The sequence below is a fragment of the Phascolarctos cinereus genome, unplaced genomic scaffold, assembly GCF_003287225.1.
Source record: "Phascolarctos cinereus isolate Bilbo 61053 unplaced genomic scaffold, phaCin_HiC Scaffold_4;HRSCAF=312, whole genome shotgun sequence".
In the NCBI taxonomy this organism is placed as follows: Eukaryota; Metazoa; Chordata; class Mammalia; order Diprotodontia; family Phascolarctidae; genus Phascolarctos; species Phascolarctos cinereus.
Genome location: NW_027555847.1, coordinates 570,711,637 through 570,738,183, shown reverse-complemented (window position 1 = coordinate 570,738,183; position 26,547 = coordinate 570,711,637). Strand labels below are relative to the sequence as shown.

At 38.1% G+C, this 26,547-nt stretch overlaps 1 protein-coding gene across 2 annotated transcripts; it reads right to left on the bottom strand.

Annotated features, from left to right (window-relative positions):
- On the bottom strand, positions 1-26,276 carry RPP40 (ribonuclease P/MRP subunit p40). Of its 2 annotated transcripts, XM_020973825.2 has the most exons (8): positions 26,051-26,276; positions 20,394-20,538; positions 10,072-10,140; positions 9,853-9,948; positions 8,716-8,841; positions 4,744-4,942; positions 4,446-4,580; positions 1-3,235 (listed from the first exon to the last, which is right to left on the bottom strand). In XM_020973825.2, exons 1-8 carry the CDS (start codon positions 26,171-26,173, stop codon positions 3,037-3,039), a joined length of 1,092 nt encoding a protein of 363 aa, XP_020829484.1. In that variant the 5' UTR covers positions 26,174-26,276; the 3' UTR covers positions 1-3,036. The 2 variants fall into 2 exon arrangements, with proteins under 2 accessions (XP_020829484.1, XP_020829485.1); XM_020973826.2 differs by lacking the exon at positions 10,072-10,140.
- Between the last annotated feature and the right edge of the window lie 271 nt (positions 26,277-26,547).

Here is a 26,547-nt window from a genome sequence, read left to right as displayed (position 1 = left end):
TTTGATTTAAAATCATTTAATTTACACAGATGTGTTTCAAGAACACACCTATTACAAAAGACAAGATACACTTAAACTGAAATTCACAGGAGCCATGGTAAATCTACTGCTTTAAACAAAGTGAACCTTACAGCCTTGTACTACCCTGTAAAGAGGTCTAGATTTGCAGTCATGGTACAGCTCTGACACATTATCTGTTTAATTCTGAGGAAGCAATTTACCCTTTCTCACCCTCATCTTCCTTTGCTTTAAAACCAGGGGGTGGTTAAGATGACTTCTAAGAAGATGCCCAGCTTTAAATATGTAATCCTAGGATACCAACCAAACTCTGGTCCCAGCTTCTTTTAAATAAGAGTACATTTGCATAGCATACATACTTGCTTTATTAGAAACTGGAGGAAAGGTTTAAATGTGAGATCAGGGGTTTATAACCTTTGTGTGTCATGGACCCCTTTGGCAGTTTAGTGAAAACCTATGGACCCTTTCTCAGAATAATGTTTTTAAATGCAAAAAATGGAGAGGGAAGACTGACAGAAGAGAAAGCAGACCCAGGGAGGCAGTAGACAGAAGCAAAACACTTTCAAGGAGGGAAAGGGTGAAAGAAGAGAGATGACAAACAGGAGGAAAAACAGGATGGAGGGAAATACGCAGTTAGTAATCATAACTGTGAATGTGAATGGGATGAACTCTCCCATAAAATGGAAGCAGATTGCAGACTGGATCAAAAACTAGAATCCTACAATATGTTGTTTACAAGAAACACACTTGAAGCAAAGAGATACAGAGTAAAGGTAAGAGGGCTGGAGCTGAATCTATTAAGCTTTAGCAGAAGTAAAAAAAAAAAGCAGGGGTAGCAATCCTGATTTCAGACGAAGCAAAAGCAAAAAAGAGATAAGGAAGGAAACTACATCTTCCTAAAAGGTACCATAGATGAAGAAATAATATCAATACTAAACACATATGCACCAAGTGGTATAGCATCCAAATTTTTAAAGAAGTTGAGTTACAGGTTTATGACCAAACAAGAGATAGCGTTACAAAATGTAAAATAAATGATTTTGATTATGTTAAATTAAAAGGCTTTTGTACAAACAAAACTAAAGCAACCAAGATTAGAAGGAGCGCGGAAAGCTGGGAAACAATCTTTACAGCATGTGTCTCTGATAAAGGCCTCGTTTCTCAGATATATAAAGAACTGAGTCAAATTTATAATAATACAAGTCATTCCCCAACTGATAAATGGTCAAAGGATATGAATAGGCAGTTTTCAGATGAAGAAATCAAAGCTATCTACAGTCATATGAAGAAGTGCTCTAAATCACTATTGATTGGAGAAATGCAAATTAAAACAACTCTGAGGTACCACTACACACCTGTCAGACTGGCTAATATAACAAAAAGGAAAATGATAAATGTTGAAGAGAATGTGGGAAAACTGGGACACTAATGCACTGTTGGGGGAGTTGTGAACTGATCGAACCAATCTGGAAAGCAATTTGGAACAATGCCCAAAGGGGAACCAAGTGCATACCCTTTGATTCAGCAACACCATTACTAGGTCTGTATCCCAAAGAGATCATAAAAAAGGGAGAACGATTTACATGTGCAAAAATATTTATAGTGGCCCTTTTCATGGTGGTAAAATACTGGAAATTGAGGAGATGGCCATCAATTGGGGAATGGCTGAACAAGCTGTGGCACAGGAATGTAACAGAATACTATGGTGCTATAAGAAATGATGAGCAAGCAGACTTCAGAAAAACCTGGAAAGACTTGTACGGACTGATGCAAAGTGAAATGAGCAGAACCAGGAAAACATTGTATACAGTATCAGCAACATAGTGCAATGATCAACTATAAATGACTTAGTTCTTCTCAGCAACACCTTGATCCAAGCCAAGTACAAAGGACTCACGAAGGAAAATGCTGTCCACATTCAGATAAAGAACTGATGGACAAGCAGATTGAGGCATACTTTTTTCACTTGTTTTATTCTTTTTCGTGGTTTTTCCCTTTTGATCTGCTTCTCTTTGCACAGCTGTGACTAATATAGAAATACATTTTACATGATAGCACATGCATAACCTCTATCAAACTGCCTACCATTTTAGGAAGGGGAGAGGGAGAAAAATTGGAACTCAAAATCTTGTAATAATGAATGATAAAAATTGTCTTCATATGTGATTGGGAAAAAGATAAAATACTATTAAGTGCATAAAATGCATAAGTTTACAAAGGAAACCAGTTATACTGAAATGCTGTTATCAGAATATTCTTTTTGAAAACAAAATCATGGACCCTGGGTAAGGACTACTGCGTTAGATGAATCTAGTCTTTCTGACGTAATCAATACTGACTACCTTGGAAGCTGCAGAAAAAACCCTCATCTCTAGCTTTAGTGACTATCTGCCAACTCAAACCCAATGGGCCATTCTGAACCAAATCCAAAGGGAATTCACCTTGATCACTGGATCATCAATCACAACCGTACAGGGTGTCCAAAGCCGATCTTCTCATTGGTGCTTCTTGTCTGCTCCCTCCAGTTAAATACAACTCCTTGGATGCTGACCCTGGCCCACTCCCTCAGAATCTGCCATGTTCCTGCTTTCTCTTAATTGCCTGAGGCTTGAGGGCTCAGTATTTAGCCCGTCCTTTCAGTTTCTCTGTTCACACAAACCACAGAGCTGGTCCTCTCCAAACTGCAGGGCTTTGCTGGTTCACTGTCCTACACAGCCCTTGGACTGGCCTGCCCTGCAGCTGCAGATAAGCAACACTAACATTAGTTTTTACAAAAATGCAAAGTGACTGGCAATCACTCCATTAGGTTATACCAAAACTCTTTGAAATGAGCTAAAAAAGGTTGTGGAAAAAAAATTCTCATCACCACAGCAAACACCACCCCAAAACAGAACATTAGTCTTGGTATTAAAAAAAATATATCATATCGTATAAACACCCTAAATGTGCAACTTCCTTGTAATGAAGGCTTCCAAAGTCTATCAGAAGAAAAAAAATCACAGGCAGCTTTATTTATTCTCATGGTGGACAGTCATCATTGGCCCCCACAGCCATCTGAAGCCAGTAGTCCTGATTGCTGAAAATAACGAAGTTGTACAAGTGTTCTCCCCCTTTTCGAAATCCATGCTCATTTTCTCTCCAAGACACAGGGCTGTCTGCAAAGCCCTGGACAGACAAGGTGACCCAAGGAGTTAACTTTGGGTCATCAAAATAGTGACTAAACGAGAGAAAGGAAAATAAAAAGCTTTAGTTAAATAGGGATAAAGAAGGAATAAGAACTTCTGAAAAATCCTGTTTGCCCATACAGAATAACCAGTGAGTTTGGTGATATTCTAATCAAAGATGTCAAAATGTTAACTTTAGATTACAGCACTAAGAAGATATTCATTAAACTCCTGCTGCCTTCTGTAAATATAACAAACGTAAATGGATATAATACACATAAAACATACTCCAATTATTACCCTACTCAGCCAGAAATTCATTTACCAATGAGTCAGCTGTAAAGTGCACAGTAATCATTTCCCTCCCTGGGCATTCAGACTTCACTGTTACTATGTTTACACAGACTTCCTTAATTGGAACAATGAGAAGGCATTGCTCCTCCTTTAAGTGTTTCCACAATTCTATTATGGGGAATTAAAGTACTATGCCAACATGAGTGAGAGAATAGAAATTATACTGGAGTGAAAAAGCAAAAGACAAACTCCATAAATGTTTAAAGTTTAAAAAAAAAAAGAATATGGGAATCTGTCTTGATACATAAAAACTAAGGGGAAGTAAGTTCACCAGATTGAACTGGTAACTAGTTAGCAAGTCTCTTCTTTGTTATGAACTCCAGACAGCAGAGACTATGCTTTATTTAGCCTTGTAACCCCAATGCCTAGCACAACTGTAGCACAGAATAGGTGTTGAACAAGTGCTTAATGAATGGAGAATACTACTAACAAGTTATCTGAATCTAGTAATATTACAGAGTAAGTTTCATATGGTACTTAATGTCAGGAACGCAATGAATTTTCATGTCCATTAATATCAAATGAGTAATTATTTTAACAAAGAACTCCATACTGTGGCAGAGTAAAATATATTGGAATATAGAGCTTATCAGTTTAGGGTGAATAGCCAGCAGCAAATGGATGAGTCATGAAAATAAATTTACTTAAAAAAAAAACACTAACACTTTGCTTCTAGTAAACATTTTTATGCTTTCTTTTCCAAAAAGAAACAAGCTATTTCATCACAGTTATTCCTAACAATCATTCTAGAATACCACTTCAGATGACAACACACTATCCCAAGACACCAAGAAGGAAAGAAAGGCATTTGCAAAGGAACTCCCCAATTCTAAGCAATAATATTTAAGGTCAAGAAGAGATCATTAAAACAACACATCTGCACAGACAGACAAACAAGACTTTTCTCACCACAGCTGTTCCAGTAACAGGCATATCTTCTCAGAGACTATGAAGCCAGTGATTGTGCACAAATAAGCTTTTTCCACCAATATACTCGGCTGAGGACAGCAATAGGTTGATACAAAACTGAATGACTGATTATTTCTGCCACAAAACCAAAAAGAGAGAAAGAGAGAGAGAGAGAGAGAGAGAGAGAGAGAAGAGAGACATAAACTATACATTGGCATCTGCTACACAATCATTCAGTGGAATAAGAAGTTTTGTTTCATTTTGGTTTCATAAGATCACAGACATCCTTGATACCTACAATTCCACGTTACTGAAGATAGCACCAAGCCAGTCAAAGAGTTCTGGTGCACTGCACGATTCGTCAGGCTTTCCTTCAAGTTCTCCACTCTGCAGCAAAGGACACAGAAGATCTCGTAATGTGCTCGATGCTATTTTTGGCTGATGCTCCTGAATTTGGTATTTGGAAAAGTATGACATCACTGTTGACTCTTCTGCACCTTAAACACACCAGGTACCATTGTTTAGAAAAATGCAAATTAAAAATCACTCAGTACAATAACAACCCATTGAAACAGTTCTCTTGGTGCCTTTGAATGACGCAGAAAAGGTTTGAAGAGAAAGTCTGAAAGCTGTAATGAGGCTTGTATTCAAACCATTATGGTCCTGCTCACTGTTCTTTTTCCTTCCCATTTGCTCTAGAAATGAAGCATAGTTTTAAATCCAGCTGATGTTACGTGCCAAGCTGGATAAGCCAATTATGTGCTTAATATAGCAATTTTGATTGAGTGAAATAAAATTCATAATTCACACACAGAACACTGTCATAGAAAGAGATAAGCCTCAAGGTTATCTGTAAAGAAAACAAAGAGAAGGAACACAAATGATGAAGCTTCTTTTTTTTCCGTGTAAGCTGGCATTTAAAATCAGTAACTCTGGATAGTCATTGAGCTATACATATCTTAGTTATGGAAATACTAGCTTGCCTACCTACCCCCAAGCACCTAAAAATAAGAGCCTGAATGGATGGGTAAAGTGAAAGGGCTGTTCGGCAGAGTAAGACTGAATAGTGCTGAACCACAGGTCAGCCAGCATCATTTTCACACTGGACTAGCACACTTTTGATGAGCTGGGAGAATGCATTCCAAGTTAGGGATGGGAGTTTTTCCTATCTTCTTGTCTTTACCCCATAGTTTCAAAGTCATGTCTGGAAACATGCAAAAAACATGCCATTCCCTTAGGCCCCCAAACAAACTAGGAACTCTAAGGGGACTGGATAAGTATATTTAGCACATGAGAGCCTTCTGTTTGGAACACAGTGTCTAAGAGCTGTATTAGAAGAGAGGTCACATTAAAGTGTTTTCATTCCAGGAAACCAGGTTTTAGGGCTGGTTCTAATGAAAACTGAAGTCCTTACTCAAACAAATGGCCTTGAAAATCAAAGACTAAGCGGACCATAATTCAACAAATATTTATTAAGCAAGTACTATATACAAGGTCTCCTATAGAGGCAGTATGGCATAGTGTATGAGAATTTTAAGTTTTAAAAATTTTTTATATTTTTATTCTGAACTTAAACACAAAAAAGAACGTTCCTACACACACAGCATACAAAGGTCGTATATAAAACCATGAATCATACTCATACCACTTGCTTTTTTTTTTACAAAAAAAAAGTAAATAAATTCCATGTGACTTTCAGAACTCTCCTGCTTGTCTACATTTCCTTCTGAATTTTCTTCTATTCTGTCCTGTACTTTTAAAAATGCCTTCTCTACTCCTACTTTCTTGGCATCACCATGGTTAACCTTTCAATTAAAAAATGAAAAAAAAAATCCTTTTAACAACTAAATACAATCAAGCAAAATGAATCCACACAGAGGCCCTAACAAGTATGTATAATGTCTTTTTCTGAACCTTCAGCCTGTCACCTCTCTATCAGGACATACTTCCTCATAGGACCTCTAGGGTCTGTTCCAGTTTTCAGGAAGTCCATCACTAGGGTAGGGTTTGCCAAGTTTCTATTCTAAGCAACGTTTTATCTTTTCAATTCTTTCCTCCAGAGCTTTTATTTCATTTTTTATGCTTGTTTTATTAATTTTAGGCATTCATGTTCCTTGGAGAAAACAGATTTTTTTTCCTTTGAGTCTTGGCGTACTATTGTTACAAACTTATCTGTTCCGTCTTCTCTAAATGTGCAATAATTTTTGATACTGGTCGGTGCCTTACTTGATTTACTCATCTGTCTAGCTGCAGTTCTTGAGTTAAGGCTTTGTGCCAGGGCCAGGCTCCACCCGCCCAACATCCCCCGCCCCCCACTGTACTTCTAACCTTGCTTGGTCTCTCCTGAGTCCCTGGGGTTCCTAAGTTGACCACTTCCACCTCCCAGGGGCAGAACCATCTCCTTCTACCTCCCTGATCTCTGAGGTTGGATCTTTAGGGCCCTATTTAGTATCTCAAGACAGACAGCTGTGGACCTCAGAGTCCCTGGGCCTGGACTGTCCATATCTGGGTGCTGTGGCCACACTGATTACTACTCCACTGTTCCCTTCCCTAGGACTTCCAGGATCCTCATCTTGAGGCTTTCTGACCACCTTCATTTTTCATTAGCACCCTCTCTTAAACATTTCAAAGAACATCACATCAAATCAACATCTAGATACTAATATGTAAGAATGTTTTCTCAGAGAAGATATGAAGAACATATAAAGATATGAAGAATATGAGGAGTGTAGTCTTCAGAGCTAAAAGGAAGCTTAAAGATCTGGCCTAAACCCCTCAATTTACATGAGGAAATTGAGGCCCAAGGTAGTAAGTAGCAGAGTCAAGATTCAAACCAAAGTCCTATGTCTCTACATCCACAGGTCTTCATTGTCTCTGGACCAAATTACTTCAAAGGGTCAATCGAGAAACAAGAACAAAGATTCTTGGCCCCAGGAAGAAGAATCTATTCAGCAATATGTGAAAGTTACTATAAACACAGATTCTGGTTCAGAATACAAAAACAAAAGTCCTAGGAGTGAACAACACAGCAGTGTAACGAAATGTTTTGGAGGGCAGTGAGTTCTTCATCACTGGATGCCTTCACACAGTAATTGGGTAACTATTTATCAGGGATGTCATAGAAGGAATCCCTGCCAAGTACAGGTTGGATTGGATGACCTCTGGGCCCCTCCCACTGTTCCCAGATCTTTGGACCTTGGATATTCCTGGTTGGGAAGTCAGGAAGGTCTCTTATCTCACCTGCCCAATATATTTAGTCTCAGGAATCTTTTGGAGGAGCTAGAGGTAGAGGGCTCAGGTTGAAGAGCCCTCTACATTTAGGGAGGTAGTCTGCTCAGTGAAATTTATGGAAAGTTTCCGGTCCAAAAATATCTCCCCATAATTATCTTAAATTCCTCCCATTAGAAATTCCTTAGAATGGTACTGGGAGGACAGTGGGAAAGGTTGGGGCTGTTATTGATATTGTAGTAGAGATTCACTTAATTAGAATGCTTTCCTAGCAGAGATACACCAACGAGATTCGTTTCTGGAAGGGAAAAAGCACTTTGTATAGCATGTGGCATATAATGAATAGGAAAGTAAGTGGTAAAGCCCAGGGTGCTTTGGACAATCCAATGACAACATAACAAAAGGAGTGTTAGGAAATAGGAAGCAGGAACCTATCAAAGCAGCTTTGTCTACCTGTCAGGTCGATGCCACCCCTTCCCTCTTTCCAGACATCAGGCACTGCTATTTTTTAACCAGGATGAGGAAACGGAAATTTCTTGCAATGATCTGACTCCACAATTCAATGAACAGGAACCTAAAGAGCCTTCCAGGAGCAAAGACTGGCTGCAGATTGGAATACTTTACGCCACCAGAAATGCAAGGCAGAAACAGAGTAAGAGCGATTGCTTCCTATCCAACGACTAAAAGAATTACTTGAGTTTTCCACGACATGACACTGACCACACTTTAAGAAACGTATCAGCCATAACTATCCAAATGCGTAGCCCACACAAAGTCATACTGAACAGCTTATGGGAAGCATAAGCTCTTCACTAGAAAAGCTAACTGTAATTACAAGCAGTATCTGTGCAATGGGAGCATTTCTGCTCCTGACCATGGATGCAGAGCTGTGGGAAAGCCAAGTGGCTTGTCTTTCCTGACTAATTTTATAACCCCACCCCCACCACAGAACTGAGCTACCATTCAATGTTTGGCTGACTCCCTTCAATTTATCAGCTGAATTTCAACTTCACAACATCATCACACAATGAATTCCCAATACCTTCATGATGCCAAGCCAGAAGGAAATTGAATTTCAGTGGTTTCTTTTCATTCAAGGCCCAAGATGCTCTTTTATATTTCTTGGACTCAGGACTGAAGGACGAATCCATCAAATCAAGGGTAACAACTTGAAAAGTTAAAAAAGAAAAAACAGAACACAACATATTATTTATCTCACATAATTTATACCACAAAGAAATTTCACACTAAAAAAGTTTTTTAAAAAGCTTTATCGTTTTACCTACTTGTCAGCAGAGCTACCTTGCAAAATTATTTTTTGTGTTCCTTTTGTCTACAAAAGCAAAATTTCTTGAGGAACCATATTTCTAACACTGAAAACAAGAAACACATTTTTTCCTCCATTCTGTCCTTAGGCAACAACAGTTTCCAACAGATTAATCACGTTCTACTGGTATACCTCAAAGCTTTATTCCAACTGATCTCCAAGGCTCTTGTTATCTCTATGCCCGGCTCTCATACAACTAACAAAGATTTCAAGTGGGGAGGGCAGCCTGGCAGCAACCCTCTCACCCAACTGCCCAAGTCATCAACTTTATTCCCCATCCTAAAACTGGGGGAATTCCAAAATAGCTCCTCAAAAGGAAAAAGTTAAGAAATCCTGATGATAATAATAAAATAACAGCCAGCATTTATATAGTTTAAAGATTTGCAGAGTGCTTTACAAATACCTTAATTGATAAGAATTAGAATATCATTATTCATTGCTTTTTGTTGTTGAATTTAAAACCTATAGGCAAACTATGTCTACTTAAGTTGGGAATTTTGAGGCAAAAACACTTAAAATAAATCCTCATCTTCCTGAAACAAAAGAAGAGGATTGACACAAGGATTTCTATTTAAGCGTATATAAGATCACTTCTGATTGTTAAAAAAAAAAATGGAATCTTTACTTATTGGTTGATGGCTTTTCTTCTTACATCCCATACATTTCCAAATATATCACTCTCCCCTCTCTCTACTCTTCAAGCCATCCCTTCTATCAAAGATATAAAAAAGGATAGGAAAAAAGACATTTCAGCAAAACTAATACATCGAGTGTATCTAAAAATATATTCAATATTCCATATGAATCCCACCAACCTCTGTATATGGGAATGAATTTTGTATAAACACTTACTGTATCTCATGACTTTTCTGCCAGAGTATTGAGATGGGCGACCTTGAAGTCCAATTTCTTCATAAGTGTCCTTGTCCAGGGACAAAATTAGTTTTCCTATACATCAAATCATGATTTCCATGAGAAGCATATTATAAATATAAATAGGTTTTCTCTGAACTAAAATAAAGTAAGCCATACTCAATAGTCTGGTGTTATTAGGAATAAAAGGAATATTACCATTGGGTAACAGGGCAACAGTATTGTCTTGATCAATATTTGTATTGTATGTTAGGGCATAACAGGAACCTGTAACAGAAAAATAAGCCCAAAGAAAGGATTAAATGGAAAGTGAAAACAAACATCATGCTGGTAATAATCAGTTTAGACAGATGAAATCCTCAGGATGACTTGAACCCAGTCATGGGGGATGGCAGGGATCCTAGTCAACTGACCACTGATCCAGATTACCCATCTGACCATGCATAGTAAGCAGTGTGCCAAGGGAAAGAAAGAATGAGAAAAGCCACGTTGCTACTAAATCACTCCACTCCAACAAGTTCGAGCTAGATCTTGAGTGATAAAGTACAGACTCAAGGACAAAGTTTCTGCCACAACTGATCTAGGTAACATTTTGTTGTTTAATTTCTCTCTTTTTTTTTTTCAATTAAGAAGGATTTATGTTCTCTCCCTCCTATTTCCCAAACCCTTACAGGAGGGATTGGAAAAAATGAAAAGCAAACTCCTTGTAACAAATATACATAGTTAAGCAAAACAAATGTCCATGTGGGCCTTGTCAAATAACATATATCTCATTCTGCATATTGAAACTATCACCTCTCTGTCTCTGATCAACTACGATTCTAGAAGACTGACAAAATGGAGTGATGAAGCATGCTACCTATGTAGGCAACATTTTCAGCAACAGCTCTGATGGTTGATACCTCTATAGTGGAGCAGCATTACTGGGATTAAGATGGACAATGATCCTTTTATTCCAAGGAAAGTTTCCCAGGCAGCAGAGAAAGATCCCCATAGGCTAAAATTTGGCACACTCCTAAGAGTCTAGGCAGACATTTTTGACTTACATAAATGAAATACGACCACTCAGGGATCTAAAGTTTCATATGCCTGCTAAATTTGGCTGGCAATTGGTTCTAATTTAGAACTTATCTGTTGGAAGAAGAAAGATTTTCCTTTGCAATTCAAATTATGGTGTTCCAATCCCTAACTCTATAAGCAAGGATGATCCTGGCAGTACTTAAAATGATCCATTCAACGGAAAAGAGATACTGAGGGAGATCATTTAAAAAACCAACAACAATCACTCTTCTTTTCCTTCACATGACTGCCCCTGACCTAAGGCACACAGAATCCAACAATTTTGCTAATCTAAAGGTTTTAGAAAGCCAGCTTACTTTGCTTACTCATTTTGTTACATATTCACTCAAACAAACAGGCAAAAAAACCCCAAACAAACAGAAAGCCTTGGGCAGCTAGGTGGCACAGTGAAAAGAGCACCAGCCCGGGAGTCAAGAGGACCAGTGTTCAAATGTGACCTCAGGCACTTGATACTTAACTAGCTGTGTGATCCTGGGCAAGTCACTTAACCCCAATGCCTAGCCAAAAAGAAAAACACACAAACACAAACAAAAACGAAAAACCAAACAAATTCATTCAACTTGTAAAACACGCACACTGACCAGTTGATCAGTCGCCTGGGCACAGTATAACTATACTTGGTCTAAAGGTACTGAAAGGTAAGGGAAGCCAGGTGTCTCTAAAGCATACACATTCTAGGAAGTTTAAAAAAAAAACCACAAACGTTTTTATCCTAATTTGGGTTTGGACATAAGGATATGAGCAAAGTCCCCATGGCAATGTGCAATTTCTTTCTTCCCAGCCACTGCTTTCACTAGCTTTTGCTTAAATAATCTGAATTAAATCACATCCTCCAGACACAGTAGGTGGTGATTCTTTTCTAAACACCTGAAATACCAGGCTTATTCTTGTTGGGGAACATTAGCACTATAATGGATTCTACTATATTTATGCCCATGCTTGAATTTTTAAAAGAAGTTTTCTAAAATGGGCTTGATGTAATTCAAAGAGTTTATCAAACTCTTGTCCATTCTTCTTCTCAGTCCTGTTGTCTGCAGGAGTTAATATAATCCAACAGGCTAATTTGGCATTATAGCTAAAAACAGAACTAAAATGTTCCACACCCCTTCACCTAGAGATCCCACAGTTAGGTATATATTCCAAGAAGGTCAAAGCCAGAAAGATATACCCCACAATATGCATAGCAGCAATGAACTGGAAACAAAATAGATGGGCTATCAATCAGAAAATGGCTAAACAAATTATGATATATGAATGCAGTACAATATTGCTGAACCAAAAGAAACTATGAATCTGGAGAATTCGGAGAAGCAAGGGAAGAATGACATGAACTGAAGCAGAATTAATGAAGCAAACATAACAATCAAAACAATACACACAAGAATAATAACAATGTATGCAACGAAAAGAACAGAAAAATTGAGACTGAATGCTGTGTAATTCGTATAATTAAAATGACCAAGAAAACATACTTCCTTCCCTTCCTGGTAGAGGTGAGGAAATATGGGTGTGCGGAACATGGCATATCGCATCAGACTGCATTAATATGCAGTTAGTTTTCTCAAAGTGCCCTTTTGCCTGGCACCCACCCACCCCGCCAATCACCTGTCAAGCCTACTGCATTCTAGTATTATATTTCATTAATCCAGCTTTTTGATCAGCTTCATCTATATCAACTATAAATTGTATGAACACTAAATGGAAAGAATCAATCAAATTAATTTCAGGACAAAACCAATGTGGTTTGCTTAATTATTCTTATTGTCTACAAGAGATTTCTTTCTGTATCTCTCTTTTTGGGGCTTTTGGTGTTTGGACATAAAAATGAGAGCCCCTATGGCAATATGCTATTTCTTCCCTCCCAACCACTGCTTCCACCAGGTTTCTACTGAAATAATCTGAATTAAATCATGTCCTCCAGACACAGTAGGGGGTGTTTTTCACCATAACACAGTGTAAAATACCAGGCTTACTCTTCTTGGGGGGTAATCAGTACTATAATGGGTTCTATTATAGTCATACCCATGCTTGAATTTTTTAAAAAGTTCTTTCTAAAATTAGCTTGATTTTAAAAAAAAGAAAAAGAAACCACTGAAGCATTTTGAAAAATGCAAAGAAGGCCATTCAGATGGAAAAAGAGATACATATGATAGTTTTGAAAGTAACATATCAAATTTATTATGTAGGGTTTTTTTAAGTAAGATATACATAATAGAGATTTGTGATTTCATGTTTCTCTTTCCATTCTACTTGGTATATTGAATTTTTTTATGTTTGTCATATTCTTAATTTTAAAAAATCTTTTTAGAATTATGCATATAGCTAGTCTACTGCTATTGTGGTGGTGCTCATCACAGTATAACTTCACTGGACAGGGCAAATGAAATTGCCATGTAGTTACTCAAGCAGCTATTGCAGAGTAAGCTGGCAAGGCATAACTTCTAGCAGAACACCTTAAAACATGAAAATAAAATTGCAAACAAGTTATATAACCAAGGGCTATTGGGTTACAACTGAAACTGAACCATCAACCCACTGCTGCACAAATCCAAAGCCTTAGAAGTCAACTCAGGCACCCAGAATTCCTAGTGCAAATAGCCTGATCAATAAGAGTTTTTCTTGCTTGTGCTCATTTCATTTCTTACTAATACAGTAAGGTAAAAAGAAGTTCACAGAACAGCAGTCAGTCTGGACAGAAGCAGGAATTTGCTTAGGGAATCTTAAGGCTTCTAAGGTATGACTGGGTCTTCAACAGATGAATCTTGAGCATTATTCTGTGCACTTTTAAATGGAAAAAGACTTAGTGAAGAAAGATCAATTTGCTCCCAAGGCAGAGTGTTGGCCTTCCCCATCCCCAACATACAATTCCGGAAATACCCAAATCAATTGTGTTCAGCTTTTTTTAAGTCTTTTCTGAAGAAAGACTTCAAGACTTCTATTGACTCTACTTTGAGTTGGGACCTGAGGTAGGATCAAATTCCACCTGGCAATGTGCTGTCTCTTTTCCTAAAACCCTACCAGCCTTTTGCTGACCTTTTCTTGGAAGCTGGCTCCTAAAGGTCTAGGCCGGTCCTTGGGTCCAAAGCAAATCTGTCAAGCCTTGAGACAGTTTTTCTTGAGCAAAGATTCTGAGTAGAGGCTACACCACAAAGTCTAAGTGTTAGGAAGAGAAGAGCCACAAAGATACCATGCTCTGCAAATAGCAGCTGCAGATATAAGCCACAGTACAGCCTTCAGAAAAGGCAAAGTAGGGACTATTGATTGTGCACTAATTTTTTTCAGCCACGAAGTAGCTATGTATTTGAAAACAAAGACAGCAATATCATTTATCTTCATTTGTCCTTATAAATGAAGACTGTGTATGTTTCCTAGCGAACAAGCTAGCTAAGTATGGAAAGGCTCAACAGTAGAAGGTAAACTACCAGGTAATGAATTTTATGGAAATGGCAACCCATGAAACAGCTCAGCACACAAAAGCCATTCAGTATGTACCATGTGGACCCCTTATAGTTCTATGGTGACAATAACGAAATGACAAAAATTGGGGGCATAGGACACTAAGAAACACAGTCCTCAGACTGTCTACAAAAATTAACTTAATTGTTGGTACTTTTAATGTGTCGTCTTTCCAGAGATCAATTAGGAGAAATTCTGCAAGATGAACTGAACCAGTTTCATGCTGACATCCTCACTATAAATGAAACCAGAAGTTGTAATCAAGTTGGAGCCAAATGGATTCTCCTCAAAAGGAAAATAATGGACTTGGAGGAGTTGATTTCACTATATAACCAAAAGCAACAAGAAACAGAGGGGAAAGCCTGGCCCCAGAGAAGAGATGAGAAAATGCACCACCCTTTCTTGGTTGAAGGGGTGGGGAGACTGTGAATGTGGAATGTTGTTTTGGTCTCGAGCATGATCAGTATGCCGTTTTGATTTACTGATTCTTAAGAATCTTTGTTCCTTGGGAAGGCTTGCTCCAGAGGAGAGGTATATTTGTAAATAAATAAAAAAGAAAAGGTATCAGTAAACCTTTTTTTTTAAGCAAAGGCAAGCAGATTACTATGAAAAAATTATAGCTTATACATCAATATTCATTACAAAGGATGAAGAAGTAAGGACAAGTTTTGAAGAACTTGACAAGATCTTAAAAATTCAAGTCAACTTCTACCTGGGCACCGAGTGATTTCAACATTACAGTGGGCACTTAAGATGGTGCAATGTGTTGGAAAACATGGCTTATGATTAAGAAATAAGAAAAGCCAAAGTCTTGCAAAGGTATGAAGCTTCTGACTAATCCATATTAGGAATATTTTCTCCAAGAACACAGTCAGAAAGTGCTGAATGTTACAAGTATTGAACATCATAAAACATTAAAGCCATAATCAGAATGAAAGTTAAAATGAGAAAATAATGGTGCAATTACGGCAGTTCCAATCTAATCCATTAAAACAGTCAACTCCAAAAAAATGGGAAATAGACAAAAGAATGCTGACTTACCCAATTACTATTTCTTTGCAGTTTAAAGCAGTAACTAAAAAGAATCCCAAAAGGCCAAAAAGCCATCTCAGCCAAATACCCGAGAGCTGCCAAAGTGATTTTCTTGATGTATAGATCCGACCATGCCACCTAATTCAAAAAATTCTATTGGCTCCCTATTCAACTCCAGGATCAAATATATAAAAAACACTTTGTTTGACATTGAAAGCTCTTCACAACCTGGCCCCTTCCTACCGTTCAAGTTTTTTCACATTTTACTTCCCTCCAAGAGTTCTCTGATCCAGTCATTCTGGCCTACTTGCTGTCCCTCAAACACAACTTTTCATCTTCTATTTCTGTACCTGTGTACTTGTCCCTCATGCTTGGAAAGCTCTGCTCTTCACTTCTGCCTCTTAGAAGATCCAACCTCCTTCAAGATCGAGCTCAAATACCCCTTTCTGCAAGAGGCCTTTTCTGGTCTCCTCAGCTGTTAGAGTCTCCCCTTCTAAGGTTATCTTCCATTTACTCTGTTCATATCTTGTACCTATCTAATTATTTACATATTGTCTTCCCCAATGAAATGTAAATTCCTAGAGGGCAAAGACTATTTTAGCCTTTCTTCAATGCCTGGCACATAGTAAACACTTAATAAATGATGCTGACTGCAACTTTATGGCTTTCCTTCTGTTCTCTTCTTTGCATTTAAAAAAAAAAGTTTCAACGACTCTCTCTTTTGTGGCTACCCTATTCCTACCACAACTCTTACGGCTATATAGAAATTGTTTTTAAAAGAAACAAAAAAGCCCTCATAATATGCATTGTCAAACAAAGTGTATTTCCACACTGGCTCTGTCCAAAACTATATGCCTTATTCTGATTCTTGAGCCTCACACTTCCCTGTCAGGAGGTAGGAAGCAAGTCTCATCATCAGTCCTCTGAAATGATGGCCAGTCATTTAAACTGATGAGAGTTCTTAAGTCCTTCTTAGCTGTTTTTCTCAACAATGTTGTTGTTACTGAATAAATTCTTCCCCAGGTTCTGGTCACTTCACTCTTCATCAGTTCAAACAGGTGTTCCCATGTGTCCCTGCAACTGTCTTCCTACAGTATAATAATATTTTATTACATTCAGAAACCACAATTGATTGGACCATCCCCAGCTGATGGGTATCCCCTGAGTTTCTAGTCCTGTAATAAAAAGATGATATAAAAATGTTTGTACATATAGGTCTTGTTCCTCTTTCTTTGACCTCTCAGCAGCAAAGACCAACAGCAGAACTGCAAGCTGGTGCAGGTATTTGTGAAAGCAATTTGGAATTAACTATACCCCAAAATGACTAAATTATACTGCTGCTGGTGCAGTGATATCACTACTAGGCCTATGCTTCTGGAAGGACAAAGAAAAAGGAAAAGGACCCATATTTATACGAATTACTACATATATATGTGTGTGCATGTTTATATCTTTATATATGTACACAGAGATATACAAATATACCATACAAACCATATACATATACGAGAACATCAATAGTGGCACTTTTTTGTTGTTACTACTAACTGGAAGGAAAATGAGTGCCCATCAATTTGGAAATGGCTGAACAAGTTATGGTAGGTGTATGTAATTGTGTAATTATGCCATGACAAATGACAAATATGATGAACTCAGAGAAACCTGGGAACATTTGTATGAACTGATAGAGAATGAAATGAGCAGAACCAAGAGAACAGTTTATATAATAACTCATCATAAATTTAGAAAATTGATAATGAAAGATGCTTCCTACCTCTTGGCAATGAGGTGATGGGCTACAGTAATTGTGTCAAACTCAAATTCAGACAGATCCCTGCAGGCATATATGCACATAATGACTTAGAAAACCATAAATTAACATTATCTATGTTGTACTGCATTTTTATTTATTTTGTTAACTATCTCCCAACTACATTTTAATTTGGTTCAACTGCACTACTCTGAGTTTGACACCTCTAGGCTAGAGGTTCAAAATACACACATACACACACACATTCTTTTTGTTTTTCAGACATGCTTCACATGTCAATTTGTTTTGCTTGACTATACTTATTTATTATAAGAGAGGGCTCCTATGTGGTGGGGGAGTGTTGGTGGGTAGTGACAGCAATGTAAAAAAAAGAAAAGAGTTCAAATGAAGCAATAAAAACACAAAGATTAGAAAAAAATTTAGAAAGGAATGCAGACAAGCAGCACAATTTTTATACTACTGTGTTAAATTTAATATACATTTTTAAAATGTCAGCATATAATAGAGGTTCACAGTTTAATATACAATCTTCACTCCTAGTCACTTTGATTTACTGAAATGTTATGTCTGTCGATGTTTAAAGTGGAAAGCATTTTAGCAGAAATGGTGTTTTGACTAATATCTTATACCATATACTACAAACAACTCCAAACAGATACAAAATCTAAACATAAACATCAACTAAACAAATCAGAGAAGCAAATGAGATTAACTTAACTAAAGAAGGGATGGAAGAGATTAAAGAAGATAAATGGAAAATTTTTAATTACATAAAATTGAACAATCTTTTATATAAGCAAACTAAAGGCAGATTTAGGAAGACTGAAGGGAAAATCTTCACAGAAAGTATTTCTGATAAAAAAAAAAGGTCAGATATCCAAGATGTTTAAGAAATAATACAAATAAATAACAAAACCCATATCACAACAGATAAGTTTTTGAAAGATAAAAACACATAGTTCTCAAGTGAAGAAACTCAAACTATTAACAATCATGAAAAATGTTCCACACTCATAGGTTCCCAAAGTGGGAGATACCACTCCTGGGTGGGGGTGGGGGAGAGGGGGAGAAGGCACTGGAATGATCCAGGGGAGTGGTAGTAGCCTTGGGTACAATTAGGGGAGTGTTGAAAAACACTAAGGATTAACCTAACCTAACCCCAGGGAGGTGGTGAGCAATTTTTTTGAAAGGGGGCAGTTGGCCAAATAAGTTTGGGAACCTTTGCATATAATTAGTAATATAAGCAATTAAATAAACAAAAAGTTAAAAATAAAGTAATAATTAGTAATAATAAAAAAATTAAAATTTCTCTAAGATTATAACTCACATTCATCAGATTGATAAAAGAGGAAAATAATAATTGTTGGAAGGGCTATAGAAAGACAGGAACACTAATGAATTGTTGGTGAAGCTGTGAATTGGCCCAGCTATTCTGGAAGGCATAAACTATACACATACCCTTTGACACAGCATCTATCCCAAGGAGGTCAAGGACAGAAGGAAAGACCCCACAGATACAAGACTATGCATAGGAGCCCCTTTTGTTGTCACAAATAACTGGAAACAAAATAAGTGCCAATCAATTGGGAAATGGCTAAACAAATTATGATGTATGAATGAAACTGAATATTATTATTTCATAAGAAATGATGATGCTCTGAGTTACACCCGACTGGTTATCCCCTCACAGTTCAGGTTCAATACTGAAACAAAATGAGATACTAATAATAATAATTTTTTAAAAGCTAGCATTTATATAGCAACTTAAGCTTTGCAAAGCACTTTACAAATATTATTTCATTTGATCCTTACAACAATCCTGGAAGGTAGGTGCTATTATGGTTCTCATCAAACAGAGGTTAAGTGATTTGCCCACAGTCACACAGCTATTGTGTGTCTGAGGCCAGATTTGGACTTCGGTCTTCCAGATTCCAAGTCCAGCAATCTATCCCCTGGACCACCTACGGTAGTAATACCATTCAACAGTTATCAAAAGGAGACTGACTTAGCCAGAGCAGGAGGACATTCAACAGGGATAGATACCGTGAAGTTGGTTCAGCTGAGCACGGATCCCTTGTCTGAGATGCCAATCTTTTCCCACCAGTCAATCAATCATCAGCCACCTCCCAGCCATCTCTTGGAGGAGGTTATGTCCACTTAGGTCATGAGGAAGTGAGGTCAACAGCCTGAGCCAACTAAATCTAGAGGATGGTTTCAAACCTTTAAAAGTAAGACTAGCCCAGGGGTGTGCTGGTAAATTTTTAATGACCTCTCTCCCAGTGAAAAAAATAAGCACAAACAATTTTAAGTGTAACCTGCTTGTGGCAATTAAGATTCCTCAAGTATAAATGTTCACACTGAAAACTGAACAATCTTGTCGAGGCTCCAATACACCTTGGACTTGCCTAACTTCCACAGGAAGAGAGGTCAGGCTATTGCTTCTCCCACTGATGAATATGACAAATTCAAAGAAACTGAGAGGATTTGAATAAATTGATGTAAGATGAAATGAGCAAAACTTGCATAATGGTCACAGTGATGAATAAGAAAACAGCCTTTGAAAAACTTCAGAACTCTGAACAAAGCTATGATCAATTGTGATTTCCAAAGAGTGATGATGAAGCATACCTACCACATCTTAAATAAGGTTCAAAATCAGACATGCAATTTCCGATATGTCCAAAAGTGGTTTGTTTTTTTGACTGCACATACTTGTTACAAGGGAGGGCTTTTCTTGCAGAAAGGGGTTGAGAGTTAGTGGATAGTGATAAAAACACCCCAAAAAGGAAAATCAATAAAATATTTTAAAATGTACAGAAGAAAAAAAAAGTATAGAAGGGAATATAAACTTTAAAAAAAACCACAACTACATATCCTAAGTTCAGTTTCTTACACAAACTTTTTTATTGTATACTGAAATGTCTGTGTTGCTGATAACTCTTAAATCATAATAAAACAAGGGAAAATTAAAATACAAACATTTCCTATTACAACCCACTTCTCAGTGCTATGTGACTATAGAAAAGGAAGAATTCTCATAAATACAATACGAGTTATGTAGAATGAAAAGGCTTTACTGATGATTAAAGGATACAAATATTATATGAAGAAAAAGAGACTTATGTATTGATTATTAACAGTTCCTGAGTATACTAATCTTCACAAACAACTATTTTCCTACCTTTTTTCACAAAGTTATTGATGAACTCATGTGCAATTAATTCATGAAGAGGTAAATTCTTCACCAAATAGTATGGTCCAATTTCCATGACAAGATTTTTTAATTCTTTTGACAGTATTCCACATTCAGGAATCAGAAACGATACCTATATGAATATGTAATAGAAATAAAGATCTTATTTCAATGGCAAGTAGTACTCAAGTTCACAAGGACAAAACAAATCAGCATTTTTAAAGCACCTCTACATATAAGGCACTGTGCTCAACCCTGGGTATTCAGAGAACAGAACAGTTCTTATCCTCAAGGACCTTACTTTCTGCAAGAATTCAACATATACAAATAAATATAATAAAAATAATAAGCTAATGGCAGTTTTAGAAAAGAGAGTACTAGCAAGTGGGGACACCAGAATAGTTTCACAAAGAGAGTAGCAAGCAAAATAAGGCTTGAAGAAACACCAGGATTCTGAAGCAAAAATATGGAAGGAAGTGATAGATTACTGATTTCGGGGAGCAGCTGGCTCAGACACAAAGTTGTGATGGAAAGTAGTGTGAAACAGGACTGGAAGGGTAGGTTGTAGCCAGACTGCAGCAGAGGGAGGGAACGGAACATGCTTACACAAGAAAAATTAACATATTTCAAGGAGAGAGAATTTACAAAAGATTTGTTTTATGATACGCACCTCAACAAACAATACAATAATGGTACTAAGCAAAAAAACCTTTTAATCAGGAAGCCTTTACATATAGTTTAGAATACATAGGCTTAAGCTATTTAAGCTTAAATCTGCACTAAGACTTTTGGGACACCTTGTATATTGTTGCTATCTTCTCAATAAAAGTATTGTCAGGCTCGCACTCTAGGAATCCACTAGAACAGAGAGTAACTGTTTTCTCTGACACCTTGTAAAACAGTTCATTTACATGTCAAGAAAATAAAGCATCATTAAATGCCCCATGTCTCCATCTCCATTCTGAGACCAAAGAAAAGATGCTCAACTAACAAACTACAAAGAAAACCACAAATAGGCTCCCTCAGTCTCATTAATGTCAAAAATTCTACAGGGCAAAATAGAGAAATGGGAAAGGAAACATCACTGCCTGGTGTAGGAGAGGTATAAGTTTTACATCCAAAGCAAAGAAAATTCTGAACATACAAATGAGATGACCAAGTTGCTACTTTAATATAGAAAAAATGGATCTTGGTTACAGAGGAAGGCTGGAGATAATATAAGTACAACAGTCCAGTGATAATCAAGCTCATTCCTCCTATTTAATTCTGGGAATAGATAACTATCAAACCTTTGTGTATGTCCAAGATATATACGTACAAATGGACTATATAGGCCAACTCTATAAATAGTCCATCCAATGGGAGGAAAATCTTTAAGGCAAAAGATTTCAATCTGTGCAACTATAAACATATGGTATTCTACAGAATATTGTTTGCAAAATCCTGCCTGTTCCCTTCTCATACCACCTGATGTGTGTGTGTGTGTATATACACATATATACACATACATGTATATATGTATATATTCATATATAAATATACATATTTTGTAAAGACTTTTATAGAAATGAGAAAGGAGACATGAGTCAGCAGTTACTGACATTTTCACAATCACCCTTTTTGGGTAATACTTTTTTTTTTTTGGCTAGGCAATGGGGTTAAGTGACTTGCCCAGGGTCACACAGCTAGTAAGTGTTATGTGTCTGAGGCCAGATTTGAACTCAGTTCCTCCCGAATCCTGGGCCAGTGCTCTATCCACTGCACCACCTAGCTGCCCCATAGCCCATTTTTCCCCCCAAGTATTTAACATCCTCTTCCTTTTCACATAGCTTGAGAACTGATTCTTCAATATCCACAAAACTGTTGTCTCCAGTATGAAGCTATCAATTTATGTAATTGGTTTAGTCAAGCTGCTCTTCCCATCTTTGTTTCGATTCCAAAGTCAGCTTTTCAAGTCTGACCACAGATTTGTTAGAGTAAAGTTTATAATACCACATTAGAAGAAAGAATATCAAGGCAACTTCAAATATGAGCTATTTAAATAGGTTGCATATGTTTTAAAAAAGAGGGGGAGAGATGAATAAAAGAACAGACATTGCCATAAATGATCACCGTTTCCTAAAGAAGTTTAACCATCTTAAATCAACACAATAAAGAGGCCCAAAATCAATAAATACTTGATGTCCTTGGCACATAGAGAGACTCAGCAGTCAAGGGCAATAACCAATTAAAATATTAACTCCTGAGTTAAATCTCACAGAAGAGCATTGTGGAAAGTTGGAAGCAGCATCACCTCATAAAATAGTAAAAAGCTATAATGAGGGACAAAAGTTTACAGAAGACCTGGCAAGACACTCAATCAATCCAGGTCATTCCCTAAGCATGTAAGAATAAAACTGGAAGAACCACAGAATATTTTTTTTAAAGGGGGGGGAGGAGATACAAACTATTTTATTTTCTCCATTCACGACAGTTGAACTCCTGTATTTGGACTCTTAACATCACAATCCTCTGATATTCTTTAGGAAGAAAATAAAAACTAAATGGATAAAATAATTTAAAATGTGACTGGATGTAAAATGCCTAAACTAACATTATCTGAGGCTTTATCTTTCTAGCTCACCAATATTTAAGTTGGTGACAAGCATCAGGTAAACGTCACAATGGGAAGTTTCCTGCCTCTTGTCAGGGAGATGGTAGACACTACGTGCAATCTAGAGGGAATTTCAAACTGAACTATTTAAACAAGCTATAGATAAGTTTTTAAAAAATAGTAAAGGGATAAAAGAAGGGTCCTTGGCATACGTATTGTCTGACAGCAAACATGTTGACTTTGGAAAAGAAGGCTTATGAATTTAAAAACACTTCTTACTGAAATAAATACAAATAATTGGAGGGATATTAAATGTTCATAGTTGTCAATATAATCAAAATGATAATACTGAATTAATTTGCAGAAATAGTACCATGGGTCATTTTACTGAAATAAGCAAAACAATAACAAAATTTATCTGGAGAAACACAAGGTCAAGAATCTCAAGAGCAATCAATCAACAAGTACTTATTAGTGCTAATTATTTATTAATATATTTATTAGATGTCTGGCACAACAATGTGCCAGGCACCGTGCTAGCACTGGTGATACAAGTTCAAAGAATTAAAATAATCTTTATAGCAGGGAAAAAAATAAGCAGGAAGGAATGGGACCCAATCTCAAACTATATTGTAAGAAATGCTAACAGTTTGGTTCCCACAAAATCGATAAGATGAGGGGCAGATTGATTTATTGGTTTACTGGTTTACACAAATAGGTAAACAAGATGAGAGGGAGATTGGTTTTCACAGACTCTATAGAAACAATAGATACTGCACTGCAAACACAGCTGTTACACAGGACACGCAGGAATGTTGGGACAAGTTGGGGGTTAAAGCCAAGTAATCCTATATAACCACTTGCTCCGCTCCAGTATAGGTGTGCGATTCCTCTGAGGGAACGTACACACCCAACTGTTGAGAAGTGACAATAAAGGTATCTCCTCTCTCACTCCACAACTGTGATTTCGTTCTTAACCAGCTAACTCTTGTTCAGGGAATTCACTGAGCCCAGTCTCGGACTGAATTCTGGTTTTTTGTTTGTTTGTTTGGGGGGGGGGGTTTGGTGAGGTAATTGGAGCTAAGGGACTATGCGACCTGCCCAGAGTCACGCAGCTAGTGAATGTTATGTGTCTGAGGCCACATTTGAATTCAGGTCCTCCTGACTCCAGGGCCAGTACTCTGTCCACTGAGCCACCTAGCTGCCCCTCGGACTGAATTTTGCATTGAGTCTGGGTTTTTATGACAATATGATAAAGCAATAATGTCAGAGCTACTTGGTGCTGATTCAAAAATAGAAAAACTGATCAATGAAACAGATAAATGAGACCCAGAAGCAAATAAACAAAAACATAGTGTTTGATAAACCCAAGTTTATTAACTACTGGAGTAAGAACTCCCTACTTGACAAAAACCTCCAGTAAAGCAGTCTGGAAGAAATCAAGTTTTCAGACAACAGTGATATGGAAATCATCCAGTTTTGTTCCCAGCTGTACCAGTAACTTAAAAGAACCTTTAGATAAGTCATGTAATAAACTTCACACCTTGATTACTTTTTACACCTGTAAAACAGGGACAGCTCACAGTGCTTGTGCCCTTTGACTCATCAGTACACTCTATCAAAATAGCTGCTAAATTTTATGAAGCAAACACATTTTTATCATCATGGTAATTAGGTGAACAGAGCTAAGTGTATCTTCTTTGTATCTATCTCCTTCTCTCCCTCCCTCCCTCCCCCATTAAAATGCAATCTCTTTGGAGGCAGGGGCTGATTTTGTGTGTGTATGTGTGTGCCCTCTGCACTAAGCAGAGAACCTAATACACACCAAGGGATTAATAAATATTTGTTGATTGATTAATATACTCCATAAAGGCAAGAGCTCTGTCTTTTTATTTATCTTTGTTTCTCCCCCACTTCCTATAAAGACTAAACTTTTAATATTTAATAAAGCGAATCTAAGAATGCCTTCCATTCTTCACAGGTGTAATCGATATCATATTGCTTGCCTTTTCGAGGGACAGGGAATTTGAAACTCAAAATTTTTAAAAAATGAACGTTAAATTTTGTACATGTAATTGAGAAATATTTAACGAAATAAAAGTATATATTTTTTTAAAATTCCTTATAAAGCACCCCCCCCAAGGGTGGCTGACTTTGATTAACAACTGCAAAGGATAGCAAATGCAATTCCTCCTTTAGATTTCAAGCCATTTCCAACCAGTATCTTTTGGAAATGCAGCCCCCAAATTTGGGGTTAACCACATCTTTTGGCTTACAAAGAAAAGTATCCAAAATCAAGGTTGGGATGGAGAGGAGAGTGTAAGAAGAGTAAACTAGTAAGGGACTGAGGCTTTGGGTGAAAACAAATGCAAAGATATTTAAAAGGGCAGCCGGCACTAGGTACCACCAGCCAGAGCTCTAAATAAACATCTGAAAAGGCAACGTGAACATCGCGAGTATTCTTTTCACTGCCACCTACTCCAGGGGTGACATCTACGAAGCCCCAAACTCTGGAGTCTGAGATTGAAGATGTAACAGGAGTATGCCCATCAATTTCCTGGACTTTCCCCAGCACGGTACAGGGCACTAGTTCTGGGGTTAAGAAGGCTGAATTCAAGTTATTTCTCCGACACCTGACCACCCTGGGCCTCAGTTTCCCAATCTGTAACCTGAAATAACTGGACTCTCGGATCTCCCGGCAGGGATCTTCGAAGTCTAGAACCGAAAGTCCCAAACGCTAGTCCTATCCCGCCTGCATTGTAGGAATTGTAGTCTTCCCAAGCGGCAGGACGTTAGGCCAGAGAAGAGGCGGTATACTACAACTCCCAGGGTGCTCAGCGCAATCCTCCACCACCCCCGCCAGCACCCGCCCACGTACCGGGTAAAGGGAGTAGTACTCCGGTATGGGGCTGGGGAGAAGGTGCGGAGTGAGGAGCTGGCGCGAGGTCTGGGTACACTGCAGTGCAGGGCCGCGCCGCCCCCCACCCCATGTACCCTGGGGGTGGCGCGGACCACGCCGGCGGGAGAGGAAGCTGCCATGGGCGGGACTCACCCTGTAGTTGTGGTAGTGCGTCTCCACGTGCTGCCGGTGCCGGGACTTCCCATGGCCGAAGTTGGACTTCTCACACACCAGCAAGTGTCGTGGCGCCTCCCGCAGCCTGCGCAAAGTAGACATAGTCACCTGCGAAAACACCCCCGGGCCAGTTAAAACTGTATTTTGCTAACCCGTGGCCGCGCTGGTGCGCGTGCCCAATACGGCTCCTCTGGCCTCCCACGTGGCTAATGGGAAACACGCGGCTCGCGACTCTGTGTCGGGATTGGACGAAGCCTCCTGGGGCCGGCCCCAGTAAGAGGATAATTAGGGAAGGCGGGTCCAGAACGCTGCCGCCTCGAGTCAGCCCCTTCCCCCTTTCCTATTCCTTTCCTCCCCCTCCCCCCCCTTCCTTCCTTTCTCCTCTTTCCTTTCCTCTCTTTCCCTGTCCTCCACCCCCCCCCTTCCTTATGCATTCACGGTCAGTTTAAGAGTCTATAGTATTAGAGGTTCCTTCC

Bases quoted from the DNA above. Each gene is read 5' to 3' on its own strand.
- RPP40 (XM_020973825.2), bottom strand. From the start codon at position 26,173: ATGTCTACTTTGCGCAGGCTGCGGGAGGCGCCACGACACTTGCTGGTG. The intron at 20,539-26,050 runs GTGAGTCCCGCC...ATATTCATATAG, and splicing joins CGCACTACCACAACTACAGG to GTATCGTTTCTGATTCCTGA. The intron at 8,842-9,852 runs GTAAGTGTTTAT...TAACTTTTCAAG, and splicing joins CAGAAAAGTCATGAGATACA to TTGTTACCCTTGATTTGATG.